The following is a 19,244-nucleotide window of genomic DNA, read 5'->3' on the forward strand; positions in this document are numbered from 1 at the left end:
AGGGGTTTTCCAATCGCGACATGATGTCCGATCTCAATTCCAGCCAAAAACGTCAAATGGCGCTGCTTCCCTTCCGAGCTCTGCCATGCGCCCAAATAGTGGTTTACCCCCACATGTGGGGTATCAGCATACAAAGGACAAATTGCACAATAACTTTTAGGGTCCTGTTACCCTTGGAAAAATAAGAATTGAGGGTGAAAAGATCATTTTTGTGGAAAAAATATGATTTTTTAATTGTACCGCTGTACGTTATAAACTTCTGTAAAGCCCTTGTGGGTTCAAAGTTCTCACCACATATCTAGATAAGTTCATTGGGGGGTCTAGTTTCCAAAATGGGGTCACTTGTAGGGGGTTTCCACTGTTTAGATACATCAGGGACTCTCCAAACGTGACATGGCGTCCGATCTGAATTCCAGCCAATTTTGCATTGAAAAAGTCAAACGGCGCTCCTTCCATTCTGAGCTCTGCCATTCGCCGAAACAGTCGTCCCCCCCCACAATTCAGGTATCAGCGTACTCAGGACAAATTGCACAATAACTTTTGCAGTCCAATTTCTCCTGTTACCCTTGGTAAAATAAAAAAAATTGAACCTGAAGTATTTTTTTTGTGAAAAAAAGTTAGATGTTCATTTTTTTTTAAATATTCAAAAAAATTCCTGTGACACACCTAAAGGGTTAATAAACTTCTTGATTGTGGTTTTGAGCACCTTAAGGGGTTCAGTTTTTAGAATGGTGTCACTTTTGGGTATTTTCTATCCTATAGACCCCTCAAAGTGGCTTCAAATGTGATGTGGTCCTAAAAATAAAATGGTGTTGTAAAAATGAGAAATCGCTGGTCAACTTTTAACCCTTATAACTTCCTAACAAAAAAAAATTTGGTTCCAAAATTGTGCTGATGTAAAGTAAACATGTGGGAAATGTTAGTTATCAAGTTTTTTGTGTGCCGTATCTCTGTGATTTAAGGGCATAAAAATTCAAAGTTGGAAAATTGCGAAATTTTCAAAATCTTTGCCAAATTTCTGTTTTTTTCACAAATAAACGCAAGTTATTTGAATGAAATTTTACCACTAACATGAAGTACAATATGTCACGAGAAAACAATGTCAGAATCACCGGGATCCATAGAAGCGTTCCAGAGTTATGACCTCATAAATGTACAGTGGTCAGAATTGTAAAAATTGGCCCAGTCATGAACGTGCAAACCACCCTTGGGGGTGAAGGGGTTAAGTCAATATCCAGCTCTTTACGTGTTTACAGATATGACAAGTGAAATACAAAGGCCAGGTATCCATCCACACACAGCTGTTTCTTTTTTTTTTTTTTTAAAACCATTCAGGTTAGTTATAAACAACTCAATATAACCTCATCAACTTAAACGTCGTTGTTTCAACTCTCATCATCATGGTTCATATTTATTTTAGTATAACAAACCAAGGGTATACACAAAAGAAATCCTGAACATTAATAAACATCGCTAAAATTCACTGATATTTGATCAGGTGCTGCCATTTTTTAAATTTCCAGACACCCTCTGCATCAGAACCACCACCGCCTTCGCTGTCTAATTTATAAATCAAGTATAATCTAGAAAGGATCAGCCCGACACACTTATTCACAGATGCATGCTTCTCTTTGAAAATTCCTAAATTCCTCACGTCCCACAAACTCTGCATCACACAAGTCATAATTAACCATAGGATTCTATTTTTCACACGACCACATGCACCAATTCCAAACATCACAACACACCAGTCAATAAAACTCACACCTGCTAACTCCTTACACAACCCACCTACACACTTCCACACACTACATGCGTAATCACAGTCCCACATAGTATGCCACACAGTCTCACATCCACCACATCCTTCCCTCGGGCACACATCAGTTCTGGTCACACCTCGTCTCTTCTGAACCTGTCACACAGGCAAAATATTGTGCAAGGACATCCATACAATATCCCTTTGTCTATTAGACATCCCGTGCGTTTCCAAACTCTTCCATGCAACCGAAATTTAATTCCCTCTCAACCCCACAATATTACATTCCACATCATTCTTACGTATTATTTTCATCACACACTTAGACATTCTAAAATCATTCATCGGTACACTCAGCAAATCATGCTTCCTCACAAACTTCTCAATCACCTCATACCAGACCGGACACTTGAAAGCATCAGGCACTCGTAGCATCCCTCTTTCTCCAACATAAGCCATATAACATCCAACCAGCAGAATAACTTGCCATATACGCTCCCTTATTTCCTTTATTCAGCAAAATAACAACAGTTTTGATATACTGAAGCCCCAGAAAAATCTCAATGTTTGGAAAGGCCATGCCACCATGGTGATACGCCTTGAAAAGACTCGCTCTCTTAAGTTTCTCTATTTCACTGCTCCAGAAAAAAGTAAAAACTAACTTTTCCACTCTTTTCATTTTCCTACATAATGGTGGAAAACCTGTTGCAATAAAAAGCAAAATCGGAAGAATCACCGCTTTTATGACCAAAATCTTACCACTCAAGGTCAAGTCTCTCAGTCGCCAAAAATTTAACTTACGCTCTATGCGCAATCCACACTCCTCCCAGCTCTCCTTACTTTCCAAGTCCTTATTAAATAATACTCCCAGCACTTTGATAGCACCCTCCTCACACTTTACCCCCTCCATTTTAACCCTGTCATTCCCAAAACATTTAAAACTACATTTATTCCAATTCACTCTAAAGCCTGATGCACCACAGAAAAACTCCAGAAGCAACTTAACCCTACTCATAGACGCAACACTTTCACTCACAGCCACAACATCATCCATATATCCAAGAACTTTCACATGCTTCCCACCACTCCCAGGTACCAACAAACCTCGCATCATTTTATCACGTCTCACCAAGCACAACAGAGGTTCAATCGCACATACAAACAAGACAGGGGACATGGGACACCCCTGCCTTACACCAGACTTAATATTCACTTTCTCACTCAACCACCCATTAACAAGAAACTCACTTGACACACAATCATACAAAGACATTATCCCATTCACAAATTTTTGAGGAAATCCCATTCTATCCAGAACTTTAAAGAAAAACACATGCCATACCCTATCAAACGCTTTCTCAAAATCAATTGACAGAACCATACACTTCCGTTTCCTTCCCATGCAGTCTCCAATCAAATCCCTTAATAACAATAAGTTATCACTCATACTTCTTCCAGGCACAGCACACACTTGATCCCCATCCACAATACCATCAATCACCTCACGCATACGATTCGCCAACAATTTGCTATAGATTTTGTAATCTGCGTTCAGCAATGTTATAGGTCTCCAATTCTCTAAACACTTTCTCTCACCTTTCTTATGCACAAGCACAACCACCCCCTCTTTCATTGATTCACACAACTTACCACTCTCCCACATATACTTACATATCTCAGTCAAATCAGCACCCAGAAAATCCCACGCCTTCACATAGAATTCTACCGGCAATCCGTCTTTACCTGGAGTCTTATTCTTTTTAGCACTCTTCATCACATTTTCTACTTCTTCCATAATTACGTCCTCATTCAAAATATCACATCCTCCACTATCCAACTTGTTCTCTAACCCATTCAGCACTTCTGAAACAAGACCAGAATCAATCCATTTTTTATGATATAACTTGCTATAGAACCTATTCACCTCCTTTATCACATTGTCACCTGACACACACAAACCAATCCTATCCAGGATTTTATCCATATCAGCCTTTCTCCCATTCATTTTCTTAAAAAAGAACCTCGTGCACTTTTCATCTTTCTCAAGATGTTCTATTTTGGTGCGATAGATGATTTCTTTCCCTTTTTCATCCATAACACTCTTTAATTCACTCTTTGTCTCAGCCAGCAGATCAGACACATCCATGCCACTTTCTCCACACTTCCTTAACCAGTCTATGCGCCTGTTTAAATCATTAAATCTACTCCGATAAATAGCAGCTTTTTTATAGCCCCACTTTTTGAAGAATTTTTTGCAACACACCTTAACCCAGTCCCACCATTCCAGTACACACGCAAAATCCCTCTTACATACTCTCCACTCTTTATACTTTATTTTTAATTCATTCATCACATCCTCATCTTCTAACAATCTTACATTCAGCTTCCAAACCCCACCCCCATACACACGGTCATCAATCGCACTAAACACACCTCTCAAACACTCATGATCAGAAAAAGGTACAGCATTTTGTTCAAAATTCATACACAACATATTTTTGGAAAGCAACATTTTATCTATCCTGGATGCAATACCACCCCTATCAGCATGGTACGTTGGCGGTGGTGGGATGCCAAATTTCAGAGCAGCAGCATCTAGAAGGGAAAAATCAGAAATAAGATTGGATAACTTTTTACCAGTTATGTCACAATTCCCTTCTGTGGTGCAATTAAAGTCTCCAACTAAAACTGTAGGCATTTTGCCTGGAAGAAACAAACTTAATTTTTCCAAAAGAGCCAGACGCTCCTTTTTCCTGTCGTGTCCTGATGGACAGTACACATTAATAATTCTAGCCCGCCACCCCCTATAGCTAACATGTGCAATTATACATATACCCACCTCTACCACCGTGTAGCTATCTAAACTAATCTCCCTGTTACCCATTAATATCCCTACACCATAATTCCTATTAACACATGAGCCAGACCATACATGCTGTCCGTAAGGCCAGTCCTTATCGCTTGGAGCGTCCACAATCCCACATTCCTGAAGACAAAAGATGTGAGCATTCATCTGTTTAATATAATCTAGAACAATTGCCCTCCTGAATTTGGATCTAATTTGCCTGACATTCAGGGACGCAATGCCCCAACCAGCTTGGGGAGCCATAACATGACTGTGTTATTTACATGACGACAAACACGCCACTTCCTCTTCAGCCGTTTTCGTCTTCCACTGGAACTGCAACTCCTTGAATCTGTTTACGTCTGCGGGAATGCCTAAAAAAGCATTGGTGTCAGGAGAGAAGAGATTCTGAGGGTAACTACGTTCACTCACCGGACTTAAACCAACTTCACCGGGGTCTGCCCAATCCGTTCTGGGCTTCTTACAGGAATTTCCAGGCTCCTCATCCTCAGAGGACCTCACAAGAGTGAAGTCACCTTGATCTCCACAACTGGCCAACTCCTCCTCAGTAGCAAACCAAGATACACTGGGGGTATTGCCAAGAGTACTCTCCAACTCCCCCTCCCCACAGACATCAGACTGAAGAGGGAGCTCACATTCAACATCAGTAGCTTCCAAAACTGCCACCTCTGGGCTGGGAGACTCCGTTTAGGGCAGGGCCTCCTCATGTGCATCCATGATTTCAGGTTCCTCAATAAGTTCCGGGTCTGAAACCTGTGGAATGTCAACAACAGCAGCAGGGGGTGCAGCTGCCCCACCTGAGACCTCAGCGTAAGACCTAGGACTGATACTGGCCTTACAGTCCCGATACTTATGGCCCTCCTCACCACAAGCATTACACATAACAGGATTTGTTCAGTCTTTTGCCATATGGCCAGAAGCATTGCAATTCCTGCAAGATGGCATCTCCTTGCAACTATCCTGGGTATGCCCAAAATTTTTACACCTCCTGCAATACATCGGGGATCTGGAAAGAACAAAAAAACAGTATTTTTCCCATTTGAAAAATTAAGAGGGGGGTAATGGATGCCTCCCGGGCCTTGTGGATCCATCCCAAATCTCACAAAAAATTTGTACTTCCCAGTCCAGAGCCCTTCTCCATTCAGGACCCTGTGGGAGTACTGAACATAAATGCAATGTCTTTTCAAAAATAAAGCAATGTCCTCCAGGGAAACAAAAGGGTTGTGCATGAAAACTACAAGTGGGATATCTTCCTTAGAGTACAGCACAGTAAAGGTAAGACCTTCCAGCAAAGGATTTGCCACTCCATTTTTCAGGGCAGTAAACAAATTCTGGCAAGACGCCATAGAAGATAGCACCAGTACATATCTGCCTTCTCTCCTAAACTCCTGCAGGCATATTATATCGGACTTCCGAATCTTCAGGATGTCATAAAACACCATGTTGACCAAATATCCCAGGGAAAAATGCAACTTCTTATCTTCAACGATGTCAATCCTGAATCCATTTTTGACCCGGCTATCACCGGTCCCAGAGAATTGAAGTCAGACTCCCATTGTCCACAACTCCAAGGATTTCCTCCCCGAAACCTCCTGGCTATCTCCCAAAAGCAGCGACCGGCTTAAGCCACCGAAGTGGCGATGCCAGAAGGCCAAGAGACAGCACTCAAGGTATTCAGGAAACTCCGCACCTCATCAGTGTGGAGTAGGATTTCTGGCTAGGTGGGAGCAATGCCTAGTAGACCAACATCACGAAACAATCACTGACCTCAGGGAGATCAGTCAAAGAAAACACTGCGGCAGCCGGCAAAGGCGCTCAATCAGTGAAATCCTAGGTGCATTGCTCCCTGGGAAATACGAATATGCAAATAAAGTCCGTGGAGCCTCATTTAAGAGTCTCAAACACGGGACTAGCCAGATCTTCCTCCAGGGAAGGACCCAGCCAAGGAGTGGCTCCTTTCGGAAACCACCATTACCACCATATTAAGTGGCCCTTTAAGTCAATATCCAGCTCTTTACGAGTTTACAGATATGACAAGGGAAAAATATCTGTCTGTGGATGGATACCTGGCCTTGGTATTTCCCTTGTCATATCTGTAAACTCATAAAGATCTGGATATTGACTTAAAGGGCCACTTAATATGGTGGTAATGGTGGTTTCCGAAAGGAGCCACTCCTTGGCTGGGTCCTTCCCTGGAGGAAGATCTGGCTAGTCCCGTGTTTGAGACTCTTAAATGAGGCTCCACGGACTTTATTTGCATATTCGTATTTCCCAGGGAGCAATGCACCTAGGATTTCACTGATTGAGCGCCTTTGCCGGCTGCCGCAGTGTTTTCTTTGACTGGTCTCCCTGAGGTCAGTGATTGTTTCATGATTTTGGTCTACTAGGCATTGCTCCCACTTAGCCAGAATCCTACTCCACACTGATGAGGGGCAACACCCCGAAACAGCTGTCTGTGGATGGATACCTTGCCTTGGTGTTTCCCTTGTCATATCTGTAAACTCGTAAAGAGCTGGATATTGACTTAAAGGGCCACTTAATATGTTGGTAATGGTGGTTTCTGAAAGGAGCCACTCCTTGGCTGGGTTCTTCCCTGGAGGAAGATCTGGCTAGTCCCGTGTTTGAGACTCTTAAATGAGGCTCCACAGACTTTATTTGCATAACCTTAGGTCATTAGCAGAATGGAGGACACGGGTAGGATGGCAGACAGACGAAGGAGGAGATGTAGGGTGGTGCTGAACCGTAGAGTGCTTTGTGGGTGAGAGTGATGAGTTTATATTGGACTCTGTGTCGGATGGGCAACCAGTGCAATGACTGGCACAGGGTAGAGGCATCGGTGTAGCGATTTGCGAAGAATATGAACTTGGATGCTGCATTCAGGACAGATTGGCGAGGGGAGAGTTTAGTAAGAGGGACACTGAGTAGTAGAGAGTTGCAATTGTCCAGACGAGAATGAATAAGAGCTACAGTAAGAGTTTTTTCCGGATCAAAGGTAAGAAAAAGTCGAAATCTAGAAACGTTTTTGAGGTGTAGATGACATGAGCAGGCGAGTGATCGAATGTACCATTTTAGATGCCATGATTAAAGGTGCTTGATGCAGCAGAAACATTTTGGGGTTTCAGAAATTCCCAACCAATTCTGGGTGTTATCAGGATTTTCAATATGCTTCAATAAATAAGATTTTATGATCGTGCAGCTAGATTTCCCTTTGTTACTTTTACATTACTGGTGTCCTGGCAGTTACACTCTCCGTGCTCCGGACTGCATCTAAGCATCAAGTGGTGAACTGGACTTTTTTCTTTTTATAAATGGTAATTGACAAATAAGTACAGATGGATAGAATCGATTCACAGGACCTGCTCCATTGGCCTTCTCATGGAGCCCTGAGAACCGCCTCCTACCTCAGAGCATCCACGGTTCTTCCTTTGATTAGCTGTCCAGTTGCAACATCATCATTGTTACTTGACGTAAGTGTGAAATCGACTAATCAAAAGAAGAACCGCAGATGCCATCATGTAGGAGGAGATTCATAATGCTCCCATTCAGCCACCACAGATTACAGATGTGGATAATGGACCGGGTCCTGTGAATCAATTCACACTGATAGTTAATAGATCCCAATATGTGTATTGTGCATTTGGGCAGTATTTATTATTATTTTTATTATTATTTATTATGCTTTCTTATATAGCGCCATTAATTCCACATCGCTTTACAGATATTGTCATCACTGTCCCCATTGGGAGTCACAATTTAAATTCCCTATTATTATGTCTTTGGAAGTAGAATGACCAGTAGTATTATATGGGTACAGATATGTGGATGGCTCATCTTGTATTGGCAATGCTAGGGCTGCCAATCCCGCACTGGCAGTGACATAGTTGGAAAATTTGTATGGTCACTCATACGTGACTGCCGACAGGATTTGCACTACTTTATTGAAAATGTAAATTAATTGGGATAACTAAGTGGTCGAAACTATTAAATGTGCGATGAACTGTGGTCGGCACAATTCTGTTAATGCCATTACTTTGTGCTGATTTATTCATATGGTCTGCAGCATTAGGTCACATTCACACATCCATTTCCAATTTTTTGACTGTCAAAAACAGTTCATTATTCCCCTATGTGTCATCCATTTTGTTGCATCTCTTTTTTTTCTCAACTGTTTTTAAAACTTAGATGGGATTTCCCACAAAGAAAGCTAATTTTAAAGTTGATCTTAATCAATAGATCATGGAATAATAATAATTTCCTCAATTGGATGTGTTTAAATAAAATGTTCCTGTGCTGAGATAATCTTATAAATGTGCCCCTGCTGCGTACTGTATAATGGCTGTGTCTGACAGTACAGGAACATGGTCTGATCATACCACAGCTCCTGGGCAGGGGAGGAAGCAAAAGAGAGTATGCAGACAGTACAGCACAGGATCATAGCTGATTCTTTTTTTGTGAGATAAAGCATTTCTCTGCCTGTTTTTAAAAATGTTTTATCTAAAAAAAAAAGAATTATTTGTGTTCCAGTGATGTACTCTCTGTAGACTCTTTTGCTTCCTCCCCTGCCTAGGAGGTGTGGTATGATCAGACCATGTTCCTGCACGGTCCGACACAGCCATCACACAGTACACAGCAGGGGCACATTTATAAGGTTATCTCAGAGCAGGAACATTTTATTTTAAAAAATACAATTGTTGAAATTACTATAATTCCAAGATCTATTGATTAAAATTAACTTCGTTCATGGGAAAACCACTAAGGAGGTAAACTGAACAATTCTTACATTGTCACTTACAATACAACGGTTCTAAATGTATGAAAATGGATTGAAAATGGATGCTTTCAGTTTTTCCCATTTTAAAGAGATCTCTATAGACTTGAATAGTCGATCTGTAAAAAAAGGTTCAGAATAGGACAAGTGTTGAGATTAATGGGCGTATGGATCAGTTAAAAAAAATTAGATGTATGAATAGTACCATTGAACTCTATGGGTTAGTCTTCTGTTTTAAAAACCAACAGTTCATAGATGATAAAAAATGATGTGTGAATGGTCTCCTAACTTGACACTTGGGAACCTGTCTGCTGATTCAGCCAGCTGGAGCATTTCAAAATAGGAAAACATAGTTTGAAGAATTGGCCAGGGACTGTAGTGAGAGACCTGACTTAGTCCATCAACATCTTTGGATGGCTTCCCCCCTGCACTGCATTGGTTGATTGATAGATCTCTCTCATGTATGTACATCAGGAGAGTCCTGTCAGTTACCTGGCGCCGAGCTGGCCGGGGGCAGCACCAGATCAGGTTTTCCTTTTTTTTCTCCATTTTGATTTTCTACACTGCTTAAAAAAATCACAAACAACCAACATTTCTTACAGACACTTAAGATTTTGATACATGAAGTGACACTTGTCTACAACCCATAATTCTGATATGAAGACATTAGCTGCATTCACTGTAATCTGTGAAATGATGATATGTGCAGTTATAATAATTTTTTCCAACTTCAAAAACAAAATCATACACATCAATTTTTTTTTCATGGATAGTGAAAAAAATGTCTATTTTTCATGGACTGTCCTGGAATTTCTGGACCATTGGCAGTCTTTTTTCTCTGTATAGTCCACGGAAAGGCTCTTTAAACAAATCTCTTTTTCTGAAATACTGGAGCTTTTTTTGGGAAAAAACATATCTGGCTGCAGTTGTGCAGTTTGCCTCCGATTCATGCTGCCCCTGGTTTAGGGGGTTTCCAAACACGTGTTCTCCCCGTGTTTGCGTGGGTTTCCTCCGGGTACTCCGGTTTCCTCCCACACTCCAAAGACATACTAATAGGGAATTTAGATTGTGAGCCCCATCGAGGACAGTGATGATAATGTGTGCAAAACTGTAAAGCGCTGCGGAATATGTTAGCGCTATATAAAAATAAAAGATTATTGATAAAAGATGGCACCACCATTGATTCAAGCCAATTTTGCGTTCAAAAAGTCAAACGGTGCTCCCTCGATTCTTTCCCCCACATAAGGGGTATTGGCGTACTCAAGAGAAATTGTACAACAAATTGTGTGGTTCATTTTCTCCTGATACCCTTGTGAAAATAAAAAAAAATTGGTTCCAAAGTAAATTTTTTGTGAAAAAAGTTCTCGTAAAGCATTTACGGTAGTTCCCGCGAAGCATCTGAAGTGTTAATAAACTTCTTGAATGTGGTTTTGAGCACCTTGAGGGGTGCAATTTTTAGAATGGTGTCACTTTTGGGCATTTTCTTTTATATTGACCCCCCTCCCAAACTCACTTCAAATGTGAGATAGTCCCTAAAAAAGTGGTTTTGTTAATTTTGTTGGAAAAATGAGAAATCGATGGTTAACTTTTAACGATTATAATGTCCTAACAAAAAAAATTATGTTTCCAAAATTGTTGATTTAAGGGTACAAAAATTAAACGCTTGACAATTGCTAAATTGTAAAAAATTTTGCCAAATTTGCATTTTTTTCATAAATAAACGCAAGTTATATCAAATAAATTTTACCACTAACATGAAGTACAATATGTCATGAGAAAACAGTGTCAGAATCACCGGGATCCATGGAAGCATTCCAGAGTTATTACCTCATAAAGGGACAGTGGTCAGAATTGTAAAAATTGGCCCGGTCATTAAGGTCAAAATTGGCTTGGTCACTAAGAGGTTAATGTTTTTTTATGACAGTTTTTAACAGAAATTAAATGAAAAACGAAAATAGCCGGAAATATTTGCTTGCACATTTGCTCGAATATCGGGGCTTGAGCTCTAAAGTTGGGGAGCTCCACAAAATTGTAACTTTCTAGTTCAGCATCTGTAAACAGGATGAAGTGGAGATTAGGAATCAAGACCATAACAATAGATAAAAAAGACTGTGCCTCAGACAATTGTGAAAAAAAGAGTCAGTGATAAGTGGTCATACAGGAGCGCTTAGGAAGCAACCCAGGGGCAGACAAGTGTGGTAGGGGCCCGGATTGGGGGGTGGTCCACTGCTTACCGCGACCAGACAATGCAAAGACGAGACGGAGGCAGATTTCAGTTGTATCAGGTCCGAGCTTATTGGCCGTCCTCCTGACGACCTTAGCCATACACCGCAGCACCTTTACAGCTCTCCATATCCAGGCCCGGGTACCTTCACCTTGCCTTCAGTCGAAGTGACGTTCCTCGTGGATCTTTCGCTGGGGCTGTCCTAGACCAATCTACCGCCAGTGCTTCACCTGCCCGAGGTCGTCGTCCAATCGGTACCCCCGGGGCCTCGTCTGTCCTGCAGTTCCTTGTGTCAGGGCCACCCCCCTGACTGTCTCCTCCTGTCAGTCCCCTGGTCGAGCTCTCCACCGTCGTCAGTCTTCTGTACTGAGTCTCTTCCACCTGAGCTCCTCCCGGGACTAGTCTCTCCTGGAATCCTGTCCGGTCCTATTTATCCCCTTTCTTGGGAATTTCCCTCCTGGGTTCCTATCTCACCGCCCCCCATGACTAAGCAGTTTCCTAAGCCCTAAGCTGATGTCAAGTCCTGAACTACGCTCCCCCCTGCCATCTTGTGGTCAAATCCAGGTATTGCACTCCCTTTTCTATCTACCCCCAGCTGTCTCCCTTCTGTCATTACTATCATCCGTCTCCAGTGCACAAACCATCCCTCCTCCCTCCAGTCAAGCCCGTCCGTCAAGTCACCTTCCCCACACTAGGATGTCAGGTCTCCACCGCAGCTCCAGCCGAAAACCTCCAATGGAGGATAGCAGCAATGAGAAATTGGAAACGGTCTTAGGAGCACAGGGAAGAGACTCAGACAAGAGATGGGGTTAAACCACAACGCGTTTCGACGGAGGATCCGTCTTCATCAGGTGGAAGTTTGAAACTTCCACCTGATGAAGACGGATCCTCCGTCGAAACGCGTTGTGGTTTAACCCCATCTCTTGTCTGAGTCTCTTCCCTGCGCTCCTAAGACCGGTTCCAATTTCTCAAATTGTGAAAAGAGGCTTACATTTTATTCTGCCTCCTGTGGCGACGTTTCGGTCCGAAGACCTTTTTCAAGCATGGACCGAAACATCGCCACAGGAGGCAGAATAAAATGTAAGGCTTTTTTTCACCATTGTCTGAGGCGCTGTCTTTTTTATCTATTGTTATGGAACTTGCTCCAGGATGGGCTCCCTGGTTTTGACGTGCGCTTCCACAAATCTGTCTTAAAGACTGACGGTTCTAGGGTGCAGTTTAACCTTTTGTTTTTTGGTATAGGAAACAAGAACAGTCTGTTAAGTTCTGTCAACTCAAGTAATGCCTCCTATTGACTGCAGGAGTGTGTAATGTGTTCATGTTTTTTGTCCATATACCACATACCATAATGATAATCATTAAGGGAATGGCCTATAGCCACTGCTCTATAGACCCATATAAATAATAAAGGTTCTATTTAAAAATGTGTTGTGACTTCTGTTCATAACTGAAGAAACATGATGCATTGTGTCTTTTATGCTACAGTTTCCAAAACGTTCCATGAAAACATGATATTGAGCCTTTAACCTGTAATAATGTCCTCCATTCTGTAATAATGTCCCCCAATCTTGGACCCTTGCTGTAACATTGTCCCCTATCGTGCATATAATAATGTCCCTCATCCTGACCCCTATCCTGTGATAATATCCTTAGTCTTGTCATAATGTCCCAGTCCTAAAATAATGCCCCCCATCTAGTAAAAATGTCCCCTATCCAGGCTCCATCCTGTAATAATGTCCCCAACCCTGGTCCTATCCTGTAAAATTGTCCTCTGTCCTGATCCCCACCATGTAATAATTTCCTCAGTCCTGGCCCCTATCCTGTAATAATACCCCCCACCCTGGCCTCTTTCTGGATTAATGTCCCCCATCCTGTAATAATGTACCCTGTGCTGGCTCTTATCCTATAATAATGCCCCCTGTCCTGGCTGCTTTCTGTAATAATGTCTCCCATCCTGGCCCCCGTACAGTAATAATGTCCCCTGTTCTGGCCACCATCCTGTAATAACGTCTCCCGTCCTAGCCCTTTCCTGTAAGAAGGTAACCTCATCTGGCCCCCCATCTTGAAATAATTTTCCCTGTTTTGGCTCCCATCCTGTAATAATGTCCCGCATCCTGGTCTCTTCCTGTAATAATGCCCTTCATCTTGGCTTCTTCCCGTATTAATGATCCCCAGCCAGGCGCTCTTCTTCAACACATTAAAAAAATAAACAATTTTTGTCATCTGTTCTCAATTCCATAGAGATCAGCATCCTCTTCCTGCTCTAAAACCAGTACATTGTTTTGCAGGGAGCCGGTGGTGTTCTGCGCCACAATACATTTCAGCTTAATATGCATTCGAGCATGCACATTAAACTGAAAATGTTGCTGGCTTTTGCAAGAGACCCTTGACTCCATGGGCCCAGTCATGGTCATGCACTCTGCGAGCGTTACACCTTTTGGGCTGCTAAAGGAGGTTCTTACAAAATCTAAAAAAGGAGTGTGACCATAGTCTAATTATTGTTTCCTTTACTCCTTGATAGTGTTCTGCACTTTAGTATCAACTGACCTTTTACTTTTTCCATTTTTCCAGCAGCAGTAAGAGTGTTTTTATTAAGTTCATCTTAAAGGGGTTGTCTAGGCTTGGGGCTCAATTCTGCAGTCACTCTATGTGACTGCAGACTTTTGAATCCATACAACTTGCAAAGTGTGTGCTGTCAGGATTCTCTGGCTGTGCTAGCGAGAGTTGTCGGTCATGCAATTTGCATACTGCCAGCCACATTCCAACTAGACGTGTCTGGCCTCACTCAATAGAGGCTGTGCACGTCTAGTCTGCAGGTGACCACATTTTCCCATTTATTGTAATTAACTTCCGTATTACATATTGACACATTACACTTTCTCCTAGGTAAAGGTTGCATCCAAAGTGCAGAATTAAGACATTAGACATAGATACCATATGCAGAATCAGACATGGGTTTAACATTAATGAGATCTAATAGATTTTTGTGAATCAGCTCATAAGAATTACAAACTAGTGGCAAGTGATTGGCTACAAATAATGTTGACTACTCCTGAATCTTTGGGAACCATACATTGTTTTCGAGCCTGGACCCGGCGTGGATCCTTAGATACTGTGCTGGCTGTGTACAAAAAGGAAGCAAACTCAATTTTGTAAATTAACCAATAGATTTGATATAGTTTAAATCTCTGTGCACGTGAACAATAATGATCAAGATGTCGCTGGAACATTTATTGAGTAATTAGTCTGAAATGACAACTCTGAGACAGTCTTTTATTTTTCCCTAGGTAATTTTAAGGGTGTGTGCAAACAGATTGACCACTTTCCAGAAGATGCAGACTATGAAGCAGACACTGCCGAATATTTCCTACGTAAGTCTTTACATCTGTGTTTGTCTGGCTGCCTTTTCTTGTTAATTAGTACTGTAATTTATATAACTAGCTATTATAAAAAAATTCAACCAGAATTCACCCAAATAAGCCCATTTTTAGATTTCACACAATGACAGCATTCACATGGACATATTCGAGGTCCGTATTGATTTTGCACCAAATCTAAATTGGATCACCCAGGAGGTAGGAAAGAAAATATGTAATTATGGCAAAAAGTTTTTAGTTCACGTGGATTCCGCCATGCACCCCATAAAATGAGCATAGTGCATTGCAATAACAAAACGACATTGTTGTGCACATATTCCATCTTATGCCACTTCTTTTAAATGCTTCAGGATTCGGACACCATTCAATGGTTAAAAGAAGTAACCATGGTCATTTTTTGGGTGGCTTCTGTGGGAAGCCGCCCTCATTCTATACTGAGAGTATAGAACATAAGAATGATGGCAAAGGAAAACACCCATTGGCATTTTCCTAAAGTTACTTCAGCTGGGAAAACTTGGCGGCTGCTCCGGCAACGTCCGTTTTTTTTCACGTACATGAAAAAAAAATTTGGTCACAAATTACTCTAACATTATTCTCATGGGTACAATCACACGCAAAAAACAGCTGCAGAAAGCGCCAAAAGGTGGACTGAAAATAAAGCAGTCCCATGATCCCGCTCCGCCATTCAGCAGCTCTGAAATGGATGATGTGATGCATCACAGGATGCCTCTTGGTAAGATGTGATGTGTGTTACATGATTGCAAGATGCTGAGTTCCTTCTTACCCCACCTCCACAGAACCAACAAATGCTTTCTTTTTCTTTTTTTGTTGCTTCGTTTTATGCTGCTCTCAGATTAGGTGGCAAAAACCTGGTGACAGATGATTTTTAAGGGCATCTGACAGCAGTTTTGACCCTGCAAAACTGCCAACAGTTCTACATAGGAGACATATAGAGGTGTTTAAAGTTACTGTACTTTTATGTAGTGTGGTAGCAGCAGCACAAATGAGCAGATACAATGGCACAGTGGATACAATTACTCACTAGTATAACTGTATCATCTTTTAGTTTTCCTTTTACTAGTTAAATAGCACCTGACAGCTGATGCATGCTGACGGAAACCATGGGCAGCATGAATCAGAGACCATCTCCATTATTGCATCCATATATATTTCACTCTGCAGCATTTCAGAGAACACCTACTTCTTTAAAAGCCTGCTGAGGATAAAGTGACTCCTAGGACAACTAGTCACAGAGGTCCATCCCTGTTAGTTTCTCCCCAACCTGCTCTCTTATTCTGGAAGGCTATGCCTATGTCTGTGTACAGGTAGTAATTCTAGGGCATCGGGGCAGGGAGAAGAAGCCGGGGACCTGTCTTTAGGATTAGTTAATCTAATCATCTTTTCCCGGCCACTATTCAAAAATATTTTTCCTGTAATGTATGGATGTAATAAAGGAGCCAATCTCTGTCTCATGCTGCCTGTGGTTTAGGTGGCATTAATCAACTGTAAGGTTCCATTTAAACCATGATATCAGAATCTTAATGTTCTGGAAACTAAAGTGCATACTGTCATGGGCAAAAGTATTTGCACCCTTGAAATTGTTACGGAAAATGAAGTATTTCTCCTAGAAAATTATTGTGATTACATATGTTTTGTTATATACACATTTATTTCCTTTGTGCGTTTTGGAAAAACAGAAAAAAACTGAGGAAAAAAAGGCAAATTGGATATATTTTCACACACAAAAAAAAAATGGGCAGGACAAAATTGTTGTCACCTTTCCAAAATTATCGGTAATCAATTTTGTTTCAAGCATGTGATGCTTTTTCAAACTTACCTGTGGCAAGTAACAGGTTTGGGCAATATTAAAATCACACCTGAAACCAGATAAAAAGGGGAGAAGTTGACTCAATCTTTACATTGTGTGTCTGTGTGTGCCAAAATAATTAAGGAGAACAGAAAAAGGAGAAGAGAATTGTTGAGGACTTGAGAACCAAAATTGTTGAAAAATATTAACATTCTCAAGGTTACAAGTCCATCTTCAGAGATAGTGGATTACACAGAAAAATTGATGAAAGGTTGCAACGTAGGATAGTCCTGATGGATAAGCAGCCCCAATCAAGTTCCAAAGAAATTTAATCTGTCCTGCAGGCTCAGGGTGCATCAGTGTCAGCATGTACTATCCGTTGACATTTCCAATTAAATGAAATGCTATGGCATAAAACTCAGGAGGACCCCACTGCTGACAAGGAAACAAAAAGGCTACACTGCAGTTTGCTAAAGTTCAAATGAGGAAGCCAAAATCCTTCAGGGAAAATATATTGTGGAAAAATTAGACCAAGATAGAGCTTTTTGGTAAAGCACATCATTCTACAATGGAGATTCAAAGATTTTTTTGGGTTGTTTTGCTGCCCTGGCACTGGGTACCTTGACTGTGGGCAAGGCATAATGAAATCTGAAGATTATCAAAGGATAACTGGGTTTGCATCTTAGGTCATGGGTCTTCGAGCAAGACAATGACACCAACCATACTTCAAGAAGCACCCAGAAATGCATGGAAACAAAGTGCTGGAAAGTTCTGAAGGGGCAGCAATGAGTCTGGAACTAAAATCAATTGAACGCCTGTGAAGAGATCTTAAAATTGCTGTTTGGAGAAGGCGCCTTCACATACAGTATGAGAGACCTGGAGCAGTTTTGCAAAAGAAGAGTGTTCCAAATTCCAGTTGGGAGGTTTAAAGGGAATCTGTCACCCCATTTTCGGCCTATAAGCTGCAGCCACTGCCCTCAGGGGCTTATCTACAGCATTCTGTACTGCTGTAGATAAGCCCCCAATGAAACATGAAAGATAACATAGTAACATAGTTATTAAGGTTCAAGGAAGACTTTAAGTCCATCTAGTTCAACCCATATCCTGTCCTAACCTGCCCTAACATGTTGATCCAGAGGAAGGCAAAAAAAAACCCATGTGGCAAACAGTAAGCTTCACATTGGGGAAAAAAATTCCTTCCTGAAACCACATACGGCAATCAGACTAGCTCCCTGGATCAACGCAATATTAAGGAAACTAGTGTCTATAACCTGTAACATTGTACTGTAGTTTTCAAGAAAGGCATCCAGGCCCTTCTTAAATTTTATTAGGGAATCAATCATTACAACATCATATGGCAGAGAGTTCCATAGTCTCACTGCTCTTACAGTAAAGAATCCGCGTCTGTGAGTATGCTTAAACCTTCTTTCCTCCAGACGTAGAGGATGCCCCCTTGTCCCCGTCACAGGTCTAAGAGTAAAAAGATCATTAGAAAGGTCTTTGTATTGTCCCCACATATATTTATACATTGTAATAAGATCACCCCTAAGCCTTCGATTCTCCAAACTAAATAACCCCAAGTGTAATAACCTGTCTTGGTATTGCAAACCCCCCAGTTCCCTAATAACCTTGGCCGCTCTTTTCTGCACCCGCTCCAGTTCAGCTATGTCTTTCTTATACACCGGACACCAGAACTGTACACTGTATTCTAAGTGTGGTCACACTAGTGACTTATATAGCGGTAAAATTATGTTCTCTTCATGAGCATCTATGCCTCTTTTAATGCATCCCATTATTTTATTTGCCTTTGCAGCAGCTGCCTGACACTGGCCACTAAATGTGAGTTTTTCGTCCCCCCATACACCCAGGTTTTTTTCAGTGACAGTTTTGCCCAGTGTTTTACAATTAAGCACATAATTATACATCTTGTTTGTTCTACCCAAGTGCATGACCTTACATTTATCCCCATTAAAGCTCATTTGCCATTTATCAGCCCAAGCTTCTAGTTTACATAAATCCTCCTGTAATATAAAATTGTCTTCCTCTGTATTGATTACCCTGCAGAGATTAGTGTCATCTGCAGATATTGAAATTCTACTCTCTATGCCCCCTACAAGGTCATTAATAAATATGTTAAAAAGAAGCGGGCCCAAAACTGACCCCTGTGGTACCCCACTGCTTACCGTGACCCAGTCCGAGTGTGCTCCATTAATAACCACCCTTTGTTTCCTATCCCTGAGCCATCTCTTAACCCACCTACACATATTTTCCCCTATCCCCATTGTTCTCATTTTATGTATCAACCTTTTGTGTGGCACCATATCAACAGCTTTTGAAAAGTCCATGTACACCACGTCCACTGCATTCCCTTGGTCCAGTCCGGAACTTACCTCTTCATAAAAGCTTATCAGATTAGTCTGACAGGAGCGGTCCCTCGTAAACC

The 19,244-nt window shown here is 41.5% G+C and overlaps 1 protein-coding gene across 3 annotated transcripts in view; it reads left to right on the top strand.

Moving 5' to 3' along the window:
- The window catches only part of CACNG2 (calcium voltage-gated channel auxiliary subunit gamma 2), a 197,219-nt gene that overhangs the window by 103,360 nt on the left and 74,615 nt on the right, over nt 1-19,244 (top strand). For all 3 annotated transcript variants that reach the window (XM_073574369.1, XM_073574368.1, XM_073574370.1), the window contains exon 2: nt 14,905-14,988. In XM_073574369.1, the coding sequence (XP_073430470.1) occupies nt 14,905-14,988 (84 nt within the window). The remainder of the gene's footprint in view (nt 1-14,904; nt 14,989-19,244) is intronic.

Source organism: Dendrobates tinctorius, unplaced genomic scaffold, assembly GCF_039654945.1.
Source record: "Dendrobates tinctorius isolate UK_male_01 unplaced genomic scaffold, ASM3965494v1 ptg000038l, whole genome shotgun sequence".
In the NCBI taxonomy this organism is placed as follows: Eukaryota; Metazoa; Chordata; class Amphibia; order Anura; family Dendrobatidae; genus Dendrobates; species Dendrobates tinctorius.